The following is an 18,329-nucleotide window of genomic DNA, read 5'->3' as shown; positions in this document are numbered from 1 at the left end:
TGATTTCTGTGGGCCACTCCTCTTCCATGACAGAATGGAGACATCAATTTCCAGTGTCACATCTTAACATCTCTCATGAGATCTAAACTCCTGAGAATTATTGTCACTTTTAATCTCTCTCTGTCTCACTCATATGCATCCTATTTCATTGTATCCAGGGTATTGGCATTTCTCTCATTTGCTTGTTTTAAAATAGTTTCATTACATGAAAGAATTCTTGTGCTTTCATTGTGCTTGGTGTAAAGGATCTTGGGAACTTTTTGGAGGTGGGGTTATGTATCTATATGTGACAATGCCCTTGTAGTGTGGGTAAGTATCTATGCTCATTTGCACACAAAGAAACTAAGGCTCTAAGGTTTCATTGCTGAAGGTTAGGTAACAAATTAATGCTTCCAGAATTCTTGCTTCATGTGTCCAATTCAGATACCTTGCTTTGGTGATTGGAGACCATCTTAATTATCTACCACTAACTTAATTTTTGCAAGCCAATTAACCATAATTTGGAATGTATATTTCACATTTAGACTCTTAGATGGTGAGTGCAAGTCATTCAAGACAAAAAAATGCGACTAAATGGGAAGATGCAATTTGCTAGGAGCATGTGGAAGATAAGGCATGTGACAAGCAAAGCAGCAAATGCACTTTTGCAGCATAAGCTGCGGCATGGCAATGGCACTTCTGGGTCAGAAAGAAACCCAGCAGCATGAGTCACATTAACTTTCTTTTATGTCCTTCAGCAATCCAATTTACAGACCACCTTCAGCCAACACCCCAGAAGATGCCACAAGCACCACATAGAGGTAAAATGCTAGTAAAAGGACACCACCTAAAAGTAATTGGGGGAAAAAAATCTGGAAAACCTGACAAAATTCAGCAAGATAGAACTCTTAAGAAAGAAAGAACAAAAGTTACAGTAAATACCTTTAGCTGCTATTTTATAATAAAAAAGTGATGTTTTATTTTAAATAGCAATAGCAATTTATGTCCCAGTTCTTGGGTAATCAATCATCCTTGTTAGTTGCTTTAGTCTTAGTTGCAGTTTCTAAAATCCAAGTAGAAGTCTTCCCCTCAAATTTCTTTTCAAAAAAACATACGATGCCACCCCAATAAATTCATAAATGTTCTTTTCCTGCTGTTTAACAATTATCTTATTCTCCTTAAATAATGCATGAGACTTAGTTTCTTGTTTCAAAAATTTTAGTTCCTCCTCCACAACAAACTTCAAAGAAATATTTTTTTAATGACAGATGCACCTCCCTTAAGGTGTGTAAGTAAACATTGTCAGCAAAACATGCCCAGGGGACTATGACAAAATGAAGTCACAGGCAATAATTCTGCTGCTCAAGTCAAGCTTACATAGTGCGCAATGTGTTACAAAAATAGAAGATTAGATGTGACATGATGCGTTCTAGAAACATCACCTAATAAAAGAAATACTCAAAGTGACATTGAAAATGAGAAGGGAGATATGAAATTCCTGGAGCAAAGAACCCTGGATGAAGAGGAAGCTTTGTAAGCACTGCTAGGCATTTCACTGTAAAATATTGTTGATTAACAGGTGATGATTCAGGTTTGTTTAGTAATGCTGTAGAGGGCCAGGTTTCAAAATCATCAGACACACCTTGAAAACTCCATAGAAAAATGCACAAAAAATGTCCTTTGTAATACGACTGATTTAAATAATTGTTATAATCTAATTTTTCCATTTCACTGCTTGCTCTGTTCTGAATTGTTAACAGATATATGAAAGGTACATAACTTTCCATGTAATCAAACTTTCTAATAACAAGCTGTTAACCACTTTGTCACTGTAAAAATAGATTCTTTTTACCACAGTTTTATTTCTCTTTACGTCTCCACTGTGGTATTCTCCTAATAGTCTTTTTTGAGGTATGTTTTCTAAAAGTTGTCTGCTTTGTCACTGCTTCTATAAATTTTTAGTTTTGCTTATGTCTTATCATCTCTTTGCAAGTTGTAAATTAAGTGCTGCACACACATTTCAACTCCTGTCAGATCCTAGTGGCCCTTTATGTACAAAGTAATTTGTTGATACCTTACTTGGTTGTTGTAGTTGGATGTGAAACTTAGATTTGGAGCGGGGTGGGGGGAAGGGGACAGGGAGAAAAAGAACCATTTTTAATAATACTCATCATTCAAAATGTCTTGTCAGTCTTTTCTAAGGCATCTGACTAGACTGAATTTTACTGTAAAATGGAACTAAATATCAATTTGTGTTCTAGTAACTTTAATATTTTTGAACCACACCAAAAGTTAGGATTTCTATGAAAACAGTGGGGTTTATACTTTGATACTTCGTGCACCAACAGAACTGAGTAATAAGCAGGCTAAATGGAAATTGCAGAGTATGTTGTGTCATTGGCAAAGTAGTGTGCAGTTTATTGAGAAATATAATTGTTTAACGTATTTCAGCTTTTATAGATTTACTTTTTCTGTAGTTCTTTCCAATTAGTTAAAAAATAAATTGATGTCAAAGTATTCCTTTCCCCCTGTCCCCAATACTGCTTTTTTTCTGATTCTCTATTTTTGGCATCCACTGATACAATCTTTTCACATTAAATGAAACTGAAATTATATCGTTTGTTTTAAGAATGTCCTTATTGCTGAGTTGGGTTTTTAACCTTGACCTTAATGTATACTATTCAATGTCAAAGTGCACCTTCCTGCTTCCTTGAGTCTATTGACAAATTAAAATACTCACATAGACTGAAGTGATCTAAAAGCTTTTAGTGACCTTAGCTTTGAAAACACTCATTTGAATAACTTTCATTATAAGGATTTATGTATTGAATTTTAAGGGACTGATGTAGTCTTTAACTGTTTTCTCTCCTGACATGCACAGATACACAGATTATATGAAAGAATGTTTGTAGTTAGAAAATTAACTGTTTTAACTAGGGGAATCATTAAGACTTTAATACCAGCAAGGTCTTTTTTGATTTTTACCTCTTGGTGATTAAGACTTAGAAATTAATTTGCTCATATTCATTGATTGTTTGACTACTTAAAACACGTGTAAAGATTCCAAAGTTATTCTGTTAGTAATTTTCTTTCATCCTGTCTTATTTTTTAGTCTACTTGTTTGTCAGGGGGGTCTGTTGTCTTTTTAAAGTACTCTTAACCTCTTTGAAGAAAGAGTGCAGAAGATAATAGAGGAGAAATTTTGACATACAGCCTGTGCAGTATATGGACTTCTTTTGCATAAATGAAGCAAGATGCTCTGAGAAATTATTTTCTGCATATTCATGCTGTACAGCTGTAAATTGAAAAACAAACTCGCAGGCAGAACTTCACATTATTTTAAGCATATCTTCTTTGTCATATGCAATACCTAGCAAAATGAAAACCAAAATGTCTGAGGTTTTGTATAACAAATTATAGTCAGAAAGCAAAAGCTATCATGTATTTTATTCATTGATGGTTAATTATATTCTCAGAATAGTGTCAGTGTCTGACAATTAGTAGTGATACAGAGACATGAGATTGTCTAAAGCCCTCATTTTAATTAAAAGTTTGGGATAATGTTGGCAAAGACTCCTGTGACATTGCCTTCTGCATCTGCCAGCTGCAATATGCACTATCAAATATTTTTCTGCAGTGTCTGATCTAGCTCTGAGTTCTAGTAATTCTCCCATCTGTTGCAAAATGACCTTGAAATTATTTTTAGGGCTTGGTGTTTTCCAACCCTGAAAGTGGGATGAAGAGTAGTTCGTTGCAGTTCCAGCCAATTTCAGATGTGCTTGCACCTGGTACTGAATCTAGTCTGACAGTTCTGAAAGTACCAGTTGTCATTTGCAGAACTTCTTGCTTGTGGGTTTTTAGATACACTTGGAGATTGCTGTGTATTGTAATCCTCTCCCAAAATATGTAAGGTGAGACTTCTGCTTATAGCTGCTGTTGTTCACAAGTGCTTCCTGTGTTTGGCATTCCTGTATTCTTCTTAGCTTTTCTAATCTCTCATTTCTTGAAATTATCTGGATATTTGCAGAAAAAAAAGGACCACCTCCTCTTGGAATCCATGTCCAAACAAGTGGGGTATATGAGATGGGTCAGTCAGAAAGCCAACCCAAATTTAGCAAAGGCAAAGCATGCATGATCAATTTGATTGCTCTCTGTGATGAAATTACTCTAGCTGTGCGTGCGAGGTTGCTACAATCAATGCACTAAAACTTTCAGCTTTGTCTCCTACAGCGTTCTTGCCTAGAAGCCGAGGAAATACAGGCTGGATAAGCAGATTGGTAGGGAGGTTAAAAACTGGCTGGACTGCTGCAGTTTTAGTAATCAGAGGCTCAGTGTCCAGCTGCCAACTGGTATCAAGGAGAGTGTCCTAGGAATTGCTGCCAGGGCTGATACTGTTCAGAGTCTTCAGCAGGGACTGAAATGATGAGACAGAGCATACCCTCAGCAGATTTGTAGATGACACTGAATTAGAGTGAATTGTTGATAAATTGAATGTTAGAGGTCCAATCCAGATGCATCTTGATAAATTTGAGGATTTAGCCAACAGAAACTTCATCAAAATTAATGAAGAAAAATTCTGCAGAGGAATCCCATGCATCAGTAAAGATTAGAAACCAACTTGCTGAGTAGCAGCCCAACTGAAAAGGACCAGGGTTATGCTAGATACCAAGTTGAATGGAATGGAGTTTGTCAGAGACACATATCCTAAAGTGTGAAAACAGATATCTTCATTAATGCATTTTAGTGTGTTGGAATTCTCTTTAAAATTCTTTATTATAATTTGGACCCAAATAACTTAAAGATAGAAAAAGGAGAGGGGAAAAAAATCCATGGTAGTTTACCCAGGAAATGCAAAAAGAACTGTGGTTGCCATTTTTTTCAGTATTTAAGGAAGACAGAACTGAGTAATACAATAGAAGCATCATTGTTTCAGTGTCTGGGAATGTGAGCCTTTTATTGTATGCTATTGCACATTTATTTGTATAATATTAAGTACTGTATGTATGTGCTCTGATACGAATCAGAACAATGGATTAAAATACTGTATGCAAGCAGAGTTCTTAATCTAAATCAGATATAGACATCAATTAAAATATGCCTAATGTTACTAACTAATTAGCTTTTAGCTAAGGTTTATCTATATTTTTATATATTTGAAAATGTCTGGACTCAAACATAAAGTAAGATGCTTGCATTTCAACTTTTCCTGTCAGTAATGGATTCCTGACTTTTTTTAGTCATGCCACTTGGTGGCAAATTGTAGCATATAGCTTGCTGCACAGTCTACTCAGGGCACCTCAGTACACACGGGGAGATGTTACTACAAGAGCAGTAGTTCAGGTGAGAGGTGCTGAAGGAAAAGGAATAATACCTGAGTGGAAAGGCTGAGGAGGTTCTGGGATGCAAGGCATCAGAAAAGGAAGGAGCAGAGGTGAGAAATCTGGGCTGAGAAGGCTAACAATCCTGCTGGGATCCTTGGCAGATAATCTTTCAGATTTCACTTTATGTCAGGAAAGACAAGCAATTGGTCACCTTCCCCACCCCTCTACTCCCCCAAATGTTCTGTGTTCTGTCTATTTAAACAAATAATAAAGCCAGAGCATATACACTGTAGTATTTCTGGAAATACTGTTGGGCTGAGGGGGAGGAATAATCCTGATACATTGGTAATAAGAATTATCTAGTACTTGTGTAGTGTTTTTCCTTTAAAAAAAAATTGTATAGCAGTGGAATGAATACTTAATAATCATATTTAATAATTATTAATATATAATCAATAATTAATATTTATTCATTGTTCATGCCCTGATTGTTTTGTTGCTTCTTGCAGTTTTATTTAAGCCTTAGAGGTGGTTACACTGACCAATGAAATAAGTTGATAAGATTAGGAGATAATGCCATATGTGGCTCTTCTATGATTTAGCAAGAAGCCCACCAAGACAAAAAACACTGAAACACATGTTTAATTTTCCCAGGTAAGGAAAAAACATGTGTCTAAAGTAATAAGCTGGCAGTTGCATCTCTTCATGGCAGACAGAAAACATATCACTTATCAGTATAAATACAATCATTTGCACAAGTTCTGAAATTGTGCTTAAAATCAGTTTTAAAATTCTGGTTGGCAATTGAGTGGTAGGAGTGGGATGCTTCCATGCTGCTCTCAGCTTCTCAGCTGATGTAAATTGACTTTAAAGGAACTGGGCTAATTTACTCCTCCTAGAATCTGACATATTATTGACCAGAATATAATTGAGAATTGCTGTGTTGTGTATTAATGTTAATTTTTGTTCACTTAACTGAAGTAACTTTTTACACATTCTTTCTTAGAAAAATTATTTCTATTTGTTCATTCTCCCTTCTCACTTCATCATACAAAACCAGAGCACTGAATTTCTCAATACACACTTTTAAAATCTCTCCTTTATCTATATGTTCTGAGCTAGCTGACTTCATTAAGTATTTCTTCTCCTGCACAGATTTGTAGAAGTTATTTATCACCAAAACCTTAGGAGAAATCATTATATTTGATGCCTTTCAAGAAGCATTGGACATAGCTCTGTCTGGTTCAATGAAGATCAGCTGTTCTTTTCCTTTTTCTCCTTTTCCTAAAGCTTTTTGCTTTATTCCATTTTGAAAACTATGAAAGCCTTTTATGCCATTGGGCTCTAGTTAGCAGATAACACAGTTGAAATTGCAGAGTATTAGACATTCCACAGTGAGGAAGGATAGTCTAAAAGAGGATGTTGTCAGAATGAAGCCAATAATCTTCAATCTTGTGTTACCTTTTGTAATTGCATTTTTATTGACTTATTCAGCAAACGCATTCATACACTTGACAATTGATGGAGTACCATATATCAAGGTAATTGGCAGGTAGTACATATCGGTCTTGTTTTCAGATAGTGACTCTGCTCTGCTTGGAAGGAATGTCATGTAAAATATATTGCCACGGGTTCTTTTGTGATATATAAGGAGTCTTTTGATTATATATGTTTGGAGGCTTTTTTATGGTAATCGGGGGGGAAAAAGGTAAGAAAATGCAATATTTTAATGGTTAATTTTGAGTCTGTCTAGTTTTGAGAGTCAGTTTTATTGCTTAGACACTGAAACTCTATAGATACCAAGAGTGAGAAGAATACATTGCTGTGTCATGTTGCTGGTATTTACCTGTATGAAATGACTTCATAGACCTTGGGGCAACTTTAATTCACAGCAGAAGTGTGTTGCAAAACTGTCCTTTATCATTGTATGGTCGGTCTATTGACCTACCTGTTCAGGCTTTTGAAACTGGTCATTGTAAGTCATATGAGGCCCTCTACTGGTAGCCACTTTAAAATATATCAAGGTAAGATTTTTTAAAAAAGAGAAAAGAGGAGAGATTGCAATGAAGCTGTCAAACTTTTAGGTTATTGTGTAATTCAAGTGCTGGGGACTAAGCAGTCGATGATCACTCTTTAAATGTGGTTAATACGACCCACAACATTGCATAAATGACAAATTTTTAACAGTTAAAATATTTCATATGTTTTTTTTCACATACTGTTATTTAGAAATTGTGTCCTGTGAGATTGATGGTTTTTTCAGCTATTCTTGTTCTGTCATGTTTTTACTAGGTGTACATTCCAAGCAGAGTGGCTATTGTGCTTCAGAATATGGATATCCCAAAATGAAGTTCTCTGTAACTATCACTGAAGAAGCAAGTCACAGAAGAAGTGATGATACACTGTACTAGTACTAAGTGTAACAAAACTTGCTCTAAGGAAGCTTTCTGAAACTAAGTATAGTAATATTAGGTGTTTAAAATGTAAGATTAATATTCACATATAATTGCAGAGCTCTTGACTTGCTAGAACCTCTTTTGAGGAAACTTTACAAAAGAGGCAGAAAGGAAAACGTTGGGTTTGTAGTTCTAGTAGTACAAAATCACACTTAAGATATTGCAAAGCAGCAGGTATTCTCAATTAAATTGTTGTTTACAGAATTTTATCAGGAATAACAAGAGTGATCCTGCTCTGAAGTTTGTAATTTCTTGTAATTCTCATTTTGCTAGTGAATTCAAATGTTCATTATATATTAATGCTTCTTACTAAAAGTAAGTAGTTTGCTTAAATAAAACAGAAGTTTTTGGCTAAAAGGCAGCCTTAATGGTTTGTGGGACCTAATTTGAGGCTCCTCTTCTTCAATGAATTCCAACATGGAATTAGAAATGTTTATCCAAATGGATGAGAAGGTCCTCTGAGAGTATCATACTTTGCCATTTTTTATTAAATTAAAATTGCACAAAAATGCTGAACAGCAAAATGAGCAGGCCGATTGACTGGTGACCTGCTGATGCTTTTGTGCATTTTGCTTATTTTCTCCCAATCAAATCACTTAGTCTGTGCATCTCACTTGCTACAGCTGAAAAAAATGACACAACTATTTTATTTAGATGACTAAAACGTTCAGTGAGAAGAGTGTTTTGTTCTTACTGCAATGCTACCACAGTGGAGGATGTACTTAAAATGTAATTCTTCCCATTGCATTTATTTCACTAATGTCAGGACCTTGCAATACTGATTTCACTATTTCAGAAGCTGCCTTTCAGCTTGGAACATGATGATGTTCTTGCACTTTTATAACTTTTGAAACATTGCTTCTCATGAAGAAGCAGTCTCAAAATACAGTGATCAAACTAAGGTGTTTTTTCGATAAAATCAAGGTAGTTAATTATTGGAGTGCTGCTAAGATTATTCAAATGAGTTCTTTCATGAGCTACAACTTTTTTGTAAAGAGTAAGATTTTGTATATTTGAAAATGTATTGCAGAGCATTCTGGAAAATTAATACCAAATTAACGAGACATGCTTTATTTTGTTCCATTTATTTAAAAACATATTTAAATTGGTTCTGAAATGAATGTCTTTTGTACAAATCTGAGTTTTCTAACTTTTAAAGTAGCCAAAGAGGAAGATGTCCGTGACCATTTCCAAGTCATAATTTTACCCAGTTTCCTACGTGAGCCATTGTGTAAATTACTAAATAGATGTGCCAACACTGAAAATCTATTCACAGTTCTTGGAATGCTTACTTGTGGCTTACTTCTTAAGCAAAATAAGGGATGGAATAATGCAGCATGATAGAAAATGGTCTTTTGCAGAGTTCACACTGAACAGACTTTATGAACTTCCCCAGTCTGCTATGTTCTGTGTGACAGAGAATTTTATATTGCAGTTGAGTACCATAATACTGTTTAGGATCATGCTTCATTTTCCTCTACACCAGTTTGATCATTGTTTGCTAGTGGGCTAATAAAAGCATTCCCATTACACTAAGACTTTAAAGAAAATACACTGAACTGTTTTAGCAACTGGAACTGATTATCTTTTTTTTTTTTCCAGATTGTTTTCCTTGTAGTGAAATAACGAGCAACTTCTAATACATGTTATATTTACATTGTATTGATCTAATATGTTTTATAGGGTGGTTTGTTTTTTTTACTGGCACCAGTTCCAGGTTTCAAAATGTAATGCAAGGCAATTGTCTGTGTCAAACCTTTTTTCAAGAGAAGGAATAAATGTATGATGTGAAGTATAAACTGTGTAAAATTACATGCAAAATAAACTCTGAGGAGGATAAAACAAATGCATATATGGTTTCATTGCTTGGTACGGTAGTCTTATCACTGGAGGAAGGTATCAGATTTTGCTCTGTCTTGAAATCAGGAACTTGTCTCAGTCAGGAACAGTCTAATGAGTTTGGTAGAATATTTGTCCTGTGCAAATTTTTTCTTTTTTGTAGTGAAAGATTAATAGAAGCAGACTACAAGATTTGCAAGATGAACATGTAACTATAGGAAGCATAATAATAAGGGCTTTTTTGGAGTCCACCTCCACATTCTAACAGTGGGTGTGCTCCTGCCTGTCTTGCAAGGCTGGAAAATTTTCCCTTGCAATACCCATGGAAAGACAATTTCTTCCTCCTGCTCTTTGTATTCTGATGGATTTTGAAGAGGAATTCAGCTACTGCTGTTTCCCTTTCTGTCTAGCGTCGCACTCAGATTGCAAGACTGAACCAAGGCCCCTCCTTACCATTATGCACTGAGGCTTGTAGCTGCCTGTCACCACAACTGGTTGAAGCCTCAGACACGTTCTGAGAAGCACATGAGCTCCAGAGCTTTTTTGCTTGGATGGACCTCAAATCAGCACTCTTCAGTCAAATACAATAGTTTAGCTCTGTCACAGAAGTAAATTAAATGGTCCATGGTGATGTATCCCTGGGCACAAAGCTCTCCACAGAGATTTAGACATCATGGAAGAACTCTCTTTAAAGATAATCTCTCTTAGTGTAAGTGACTGATAAGGATTTATATTTCTACACTTAGAAATATATACTTCCCTATCACCTGAAAGAGTACTGGTAATTCTTGGTAGCTCTAGCCCCAGAAATTGTTATTCTATGGTCTCTCTAACAGTCAATGAGAACTCAAGTTCATCCTCACCTGCCAGTTTATCTAAAGATTCAGGCTGACCTTCCGTCCATCTTGCATCGTGTGTGCTGAATGGTTCTTTCTACTGAATAATTCTTCTCCAGATCAGGCTATCCTTACAGTAACAGTCATCCACTAGACTGGCGTATTCTATGGGCAGTAAGTTTTGATTTCCTTGCTGTTTTCTTCTCCTCCCACAATTCAAGCCTTACTGTCCTGAGGTTTATTTTGAAGAATGGAGTGGTTACTTCAGCTTGGTTGAGTACTTCTGGAAAACAGATTTTAATGGAAAAACTGTTTTGACCTTTCTGTTTGTTTTGTTCTCCTATGAAATTTGTCTTGCTCACTATATTCAGTTTAGTAAAGAGTTTGTTAACCATGTGCTCTGAAAGACACTAATGTGGTGTAGCTAATCCTCTGACAAAGGGAGACCAGCTGTATGCACAGTAAGATACCAGACTAGGTAAGCAATTGTATGGTACTCGGACGTAATGCAAGGTGATATTTTTCTGTATTAATCTGTCAGTCTTTAGTTCTGCTTTCAAATGATTTTTTAAGCAGCTTGAAGAAGTTTTACTTTCCGCATTTTTTATGACTCCAGGTTCTTAACTGCCCATTAATGGTTAAAGGAAGAACTTCCTGTTTATTTAAGTCTCCCTTCTCAGAGCTCAATTACTAATTAAGTAGTGAAGGGTGAAGGTTAACTGAATGAAGAGCAGAAATTGTTTTCTTTAACTTAAATAAATGTGGATATTCCGTTCTGAATATGTTGAGGTCTATGAGCCATCTTTCTTCTGCTCCATAATTTAACTTTCTGAGGAGTTTAAGTATTCAGCATTTAAGAGTTTCCTCATTGACTAGTATTTCCAAACTAGGCATGTTGTAATTGTCGGAGGACTGCTACAGAGATGAAGCAGTATTTTACATATTTTCATACATCATACCTTAGCTGGGATCTGAGTTTCATAAAAGTCAGCCTGTAAGTGGCATCTTCCTAACAATGAATGGAACTTTTTTGCCAAGGAAGATTCTGCACCTGTGCGTTTTCACACCTCATAGTATGTGGTGCAAGTGTTTTGAAGGGGTTGAGGGTGTGGGTTATATGCTGTAATGGAGAGCTATCTCTTATGCCGAACATATGTTTTAACTCTCTTTTAGATTTCCAGATTATTTAGGGTTGTATCAAATTCTTGAGGAGAGAAACAGCATCTTTCTGAAAGTTTCATGAGCATTTAAAAAAAAGAAAATCCAAAAGTTTTGGTCATGTTTGCCTTCACTTATAGAGAGAAATATTTTTTTCTTCATGCAATGTTTCCTTTATGTAGTCTTTTTCATTTTTGTTTTCTCTGAAAATAAGTTGCAGTAATAGTGATAGGCTGACATATGACTGCTCTTATTAAAGAGGATTACATAAATTGTTGGGTAAAAATAACTCCAGTTAAATATGTTAAAAATATTCTGCTTATGGAAAGGTAAAAACAAAAGCTAATATTGACTCATTAGATGAGACAAATTATATTTTTCATGCCTCTGAGTACAAAATGTATCCTGTAAATATAAATAACTCTTGGATTATTCATGGTAAATTAAAGCCTAAAATGAATTAGGAGAAAATGTAAGAATTTGTAGGCATTGAAGTAATAGGTCTCTGCTTAGCTGATATTTTTGCATGTTTACAAAGCTATTCTGAACCCTGAAAGAAGATCTAAGTGTTTAATTGAACTAGTTCTGAAAACTGTCTTCTAAAGTTAAGACAAAGACAATAATTTCTCAGAATATTAGGAGAGGATTAAAATCGATGCAGTACTAAACATCCATGCCATTTGACTGCAAGATAATCTTCAGCATTGTTCAAAGCTAGGAGGGAACTCTCTCCAAACTTGCTTGTTTCTTCTGACTATGCCTCACAAATCACAATTTAAATGTATAGAACAAGGGCAGTCTATGATAGGATGATGTAAATTTAATGCATTGAATATTCAGTGTTTGCTCAGGGTATGAGGTTTATGGCAAAATATATACAGTGCATTTAGGAAGAAAGGTATGTCTGCAAACACTGAAGAAACTAAGCTGCAAATGCTGTCATGTTGTGGTGTTTTCCCCATAGTAATTTTTTGTTCTGCTACTTTCCAGTAGTCTGCTTGAGTCTTTTGTAGCAAAGGAACCAACTCTGGTCTATTTTCTATTCGCTTTACTGGAGAGAGGGATTGGAGGCAAGCAGCTAGCTGTCCTGCTGTACTGGGTCTGGCTGGGATGGAATTAACGTTCTTCACAGCAGCCCTCTGGTGCTGCGTTTTGAGTTTGTGCCTAAAACGGTGTCGATGACGTATCAATGTTTTGGCTGTAGCTGAACAATACTTGCACAGTGTGAAGGCTTTCTGTTTCCTACTCTGCCCCCATGCACCCCTTGCCAGGAAGTGGCTGGACATCTGTGTGCTGGTGGGAAGTCATGAATGAGTTCCTGTTTCTGCTTTGCTTGCACATGCAGCTTTTGCTTTCCCCTTTAAAGTATTATCTCGATCCACAAGTCTTCTCACCTTCCATTTCCTCCCCATCTTGGTGGAGAGGGGAGCGAGCGCACAGCTTGTGAGGGTGTTGAGCTGTTTGCTGGAATCAACCCCCCACCAAAAACTGGAGCAAGCTGTCCACCTCAGAAGGAAATTGGCTGGCAAGATGTAAGTAGGTTAAGTCACTTGAAGTAATTTGAAAAAAAGGTAGGGGTAAATCCCAAACTTGCCTTTCACAAAATACTGAGTGCACTTGCGTTTACTGAGGTTGTAGAGCAAGATAACTGCAGCAGATGAATTATCCTGCTATTAAAGTATCACCTGTGTGAATGATTAGACAAAGTCTATGTATTCAGTCTATTTCATGCTAAAAATTCTTGGACCAGTTCTTTTGTAGTAGTAGCACTTGACTATTCTTGTAGAAAAGTGTAGAAATACTTTTCTACTTCAAAATGTAACTAATTTTTAATGTGAATTCCTCCATAAAAGTTTATTCACTATTAAGAGAAAAAAAAAAAAAAACAAACTTCTATAAAAAGACTACCCTCTGGTACAGTAAAGGTATGGAAAACTAAGTGAAATGAAAACCTGATCTTTAGAATGTACGAAATTTTAACCATTATTTTTGTGCAACACTCCTTTAACATATTGACCGCTGCTTCTGTTGGGATTTTTTTTTTTCTTTGTTCATCACAGTGGTATTAGGCCAAATGCAACACTTTCTTTGAGTCTTTCTGTATTCTGTAACCTGTATAAATACTATTTAGGAATGTTTGAGGCAATCATGGTTTTCAGTCTTCAGTAATGAGTTGGGGTTACCTTTGGTTTGGGGGTTTCTAGGGTAGGGATAAGAGGGGAGGCTTAAAATATTTGGTGGTTTTTTTAAATGCCACTTAAGTTCCTGCCTTTGCAATTCCACTAATCATTCTAAATCTTTGACTCTTGGCATGGTTTTGACAGACAACAGTAAACCCTGTCTAGCAGCAAAAAAAGCACGTCTTTAGACTAGCATGAGAAAGCCAATTATGTAAACACATCATGTCCAAAAACTGAAATGTATTTTTCTATCCAGGACTGTTTATCTGAAGAAACTAGTGTTGATCACTTCATGAAATGGAGCAGAAGGGCTGTATGGCATAGAGAACAGGGTTTTGTGCGGAAAACTGTTTTCCCAAGGCAAAAAATATCCCAAGATTTCAAATATGGGATTTGTTCATGAAAAATACTGGATTATGACAAGTGAGCATTTTCATAGGAAGATATTTGTCAAAAACCATCCCAGAACAGTTTTATAAAAATAAGAATACTAAGCAAAATCAATGCTTGCATTACGTGCAAAGCATGGACACTAACAGCTCTAACATTGTTAGTGTAAGCAGCTGTGTGGAGAGGGCTTTCATTAAATTCATTGCATAAGTGAATCCCTGGACTGTTCTTCTGAAAATACGAAACTTTTTTTAAAGTGCATGTAAAGTGATAAGGCTATAGGGTTAGCTTTCCATAGGCTTCCTTTGGCTTCTAAAATTTAAATCAGTTGTGTAACTTCTGCCTGGTTCCTGTTGGGGAGGGTTGCCAGGCAGTGATTTGGCCAGGCTGCTAGCCTCAGCATCTTCTTTCCCAGATGGGTCAAGCTGGGTGGTGGTCCTTGCACAAATGCTGGTGATGCCATGTCATGAACTGGACTGGAGAACTGATTTGGTGGGAATATAACTTTTTAATGGCACAAGGCTGCCAAAATCTCTAACCCTGGCTGGAAAACGGGCTCTTTACATTTGATAGACATCTCAGTCTTCCTTCAACTTGTCAATGCTGGTGACTATGCTGCATCCAGTATGTGTGTGTTTTTTCTACTCATGCTGTGTAACAGCTTGCTATTACACAGAACTAACTCTTCCTTCTAGTTTTCAATAACCTCCTGGATCTACCAGCCCCTGTTTCTCAAACTTATTGGACAAGTGTAATGCAATACATCATATTCATGGATTAACACAGTGGCCACATGTCCTTCATGGCAATGACCTGTTTGGGTTTTTTTTAAATCTCCAAGGAATCGTTCAGTAATGTGATTAAGTATTTTAAAATAAATTGAACATGGTTTGCCTAACTGGGGATAGCTGGTAGGAAGTGATAGTGAAAAAATCAGATGCATTTAATGCAATTTTAGCTTTTTCCTCCTTTTTTTTTCTTTTTTTTTTTCTTTTAATCTTTTCCTTTGGATTTAGTAATCACAAGGTATCACTGGTGGTTAATGCATCCCTAGAAATGCTATCACCAAGCACACACAGACACATTAAAGGGAACATAAAACCATATTGACATATAGCTAGAAATTAACTAGGGACAGCTATTCTATCGACACACAAAAAAAAATAATAAAAAATCTAATTATCCAGTTCTCTGTTGGATTTAAGTACTGATGGATTGGAGGGAGGTGAGTCCTAACCTTCCATCACTGCACAAAGACAGTTACTCTTTTTCAGAAATCTTCGTGTTAGTTCTGGTACAAAACATGAAAGGAGCAAACATCCTGGAGTTATGCATCTGCTGCTGCTATGGAAGCTCTCGTCAGGAAACTCTTGCCTTGCAGTGCGTACTTATAGTGGTTGATTGTAATAGTCCCATTTAAACTTGAGTGGTGATACACACCTTGTTATGTAAAACACTGCACAAGGTTGTTTAAACATGAAAGAGAATTGCTGATGTTTCATTGGCATTAGCTCATAGGTAGACATTCCTATGACTAATTAGATACACTGACCTTTAGTATTAACAGCCTTGATGGGTTTCAAGCCATGATATGCTTTGATGCTAGGCATAGCTTTCAACCTGTTTTGTCTGCTTTTGCTTTTTTCTGAACAGAGCTTGTGAATCTTCCTGTTTATTTTGGACAATGTAGGCAGATGTCTGGTGTGCTAGCACTCCCTACAGAGTCCTGCGACGTCGCAGGACTGTGCCATGCTTAGTCCTGCATGCCTCTAGCTATTTTCTCTCTATTGCATCAAACCGTATGGACCTTCTGAGCAGCGCTTGTGACCTTATCCATTCCTGTTTCTCTGGATCCCACCACTGAGCAAGGTGGGTGTCGTGGTTTAACCCCAGCCAGCAACTAGGCACCACGCAGCTGCTCACTCACTCCCCCACATCCAGTGGGATGGGGGAGAAAATCGGGAAAAAAAGAAGTAAAACTCGTGGGTTGAGATAAGAATGGTTTAATAGAACAGAAAAGAAGAAACTAATAATGGTAATGATAACACTAATAAAATGACAGCAGTAATAATAAAAGGATTGGAATGTACAAATGATGCGCAGGGCAATTGCTCACCACCCGCCGACCGACACCCAGCTAGTCCCCAAGCGGTGATTCCCTGGCCCCACTCCCCCCAGTTCCTATACTAGATGGGACGTCCCATGGTATGGAATACACCGTTGGCCAGTTTGGGTCAGGTGCCCTGACTGTGTCCTGTGCCAACTTCTTGTGCCCCTCCAGCTTTCTCGCTGGCTGGGCATGAGAAGCTGAAAAATCCTTGACTTTAGACTAAACACTACTTAGCAACAACTGAAAACATCAGTGTTATCAACATTCTTCTCATACTGAACTCAAAACACAGCACTGTACCAGCTACTAGGAAGACAGTTAACTCTATCCCAGCTGAAACGAGGACAGTGGGTATGTCAATGCAGGTATTTGCAAGGGGTTTGGCCCATCAAAAGATCTGTGAAGGCCAAATCTCTCAGGTGCTTGGAGACAGACGGGACTGCAGCACAAATAAATGTGTTGGCCCGTGTTTTACTTCATCCTTAAAGGTCACGAGAGGCGCAGCTCCTAACTTCTCCAGATTTTACAGATTCTATCACCCTGATTTGGTGGGTCCGTTTCAGGTCTGTCTGTCACCTGAAAGGATTAGTAGTAATGTTTCAGCCATTGTTTTCACAGCAATTACTATAACAGTGCAGATGTAAGCTGCAATCAGAGATGTGCAAATGAACCATCTTCAGCTCCATGAGGAAAATTGTAAGTCTAAACATGTCCTTGCATATATTTCAAGTCTGTTTCCTTTGTGCCCTATACATCTCTACTCTGAAAAGCTGATATGTGGCAGATGACTTGGCCAGGATTTGAGAGAATTCCTCCACAGCTCACTAGGTGCAGCTTTTTGCACTGGAGGAAGCAAAACAAAGTATGAAGATGTGAAGGGCTTGTGAAGACGCATCAGGTGTTGAGGTTGCTTTGATGCCCAGTGGAAGAGTCAGACTTGATATGAACCCTGCTGCAACCTGCTGGATTGGTACAATCAAACCCACCCTCTGCCCATCTCTTCCAGGGGAGTCAGTCATATCCATACCAGTAGGCAGGTACTGCATATGCTCCAGGGATTACAAGTACAATGTCAAGAACTCAGATGACAGAATGACCAAGGTAAACAAGGATATGAAACACAAACAAGCACACAAAATTTACTGTTTCTTAACTCTCTTCCAGTTCTTACTGGAATCGATCAGGTGCTCATCCTCTTTCACAGTGACCACTGCTGGCAGAAAATGCAAGCAGCCAGCAGCAGATATCTATGTGATAATCCTGCTTCTGGGGAAGCCAGGTTTGCTTGGGAATGGACTGCACATCTGTGTGGAGGAATCTGTGTGAAGCAGGGAGGGAATAAGTATCCAGATATATGTTAGGTATCTGCAGTGAAGCTGTTTCTCTTGCCTTTAAATCTTCTGTTGATATATCTCTTGGTCACAGAAACTTGAGTAATCAGGCTTTATTTTTTAAGCATACATTTTGCAGCATTTTGTACCCACTTCTATTGCTTTTCTGCATCTCTAAATCGCATCATTAGCAACAGCAACCTACTGCTGCGCAATATTTCCGCAAATTACACTGCTTAATTAACCAAGTGATGTGTAATAATACTACATGACATTTTTCTAGAAGTGTTACCTAAAAGACCTGAACCTCTTGGAAGTGATAACAAAAAAGTGGTAGTAGAGTTCAGAAAGATAACTGTGCTGCAAATGGTTTGGTATCTCTGCAAGTCTGCGTCTACAACAATGATTCATGTCAGAGAAGTAATATGCAGGTTTGAAGCGAGTCCCCTGATGGTCTCCACTTGCCATGTGCTAACTCAGTTCCCAGAGCAGTTTTGGCACAAAAGAGTAGATTCTTTAGAAGTGAAACTGAACAGTCTCTTCTCCAAAAGCACTCTAAATGTCCCTTGGTGTGTAATTTGTTCAGACCCCAATATTTCCATGCATGGCCTCCACCCACTGCAAGGACTTCCCACGTGTATCTAATAAATCTTCCTATCAGGAAGCTTCAGATTACATGTGGAGGTAAGACTTTTCATCACAGAAGGTGAGACTGCATCTAATCTACAG

General features: G+C 37.2%; 1 protein-coding gene across 4 annotated transcripts in view; it reads left to right on the top strand.

The window, feature by feature from the left end:
- GBE1 (1,4-alpha-glucan branching enzyme 1) overlaps positions 1 to 9,606 on the top strand; it is a 172,872-nt gene extending 163,266 nt beyond the window's left edge. For 2 of the 4 annotated variants that reach the window (XM_075033942.1, XM_075033943.1), the window contains 2 exons: positions 738 to 800; positions 7,593 to 9,606. In XM_075033942.1, the coding sequence (XP_074890043.1) occupies positions 738 to 800; positions 7,593 to 7,649 (120 nt within the window). In that variant the 3' untranslated portion in view covers positions 7,650 to 9,606. The remainder of the gene's footprint in view (positions 1 to 737; positions 801 to 7,592) is intronic. The other 2 variants (XM_075033944.1, XM_075033945.1) reach the window with 1 other exon arrangement.
- Positions 9,607 to 18,329: the final 8,723 nt, after the last annotated feature.

Source organism: Buteo buteo, chromosome 8 (genome assembly GCF_964188355.1).
Source record: "Buteo buteo chromosome 8, bButBut1.hap1.1, whole genome shotgun sequence".
Taxonomy (NCBI): domain Eukaryota; kingdom Metazoa; phylum Chordata; class Aves; order Accipitriformes; family Accipitridae; genus Buteo; species Buteo buteo.
Note: the sequence above shows the minus strand (reverse complement) of the source record. Positions and strands in the feature narration are given on the sequence as shown.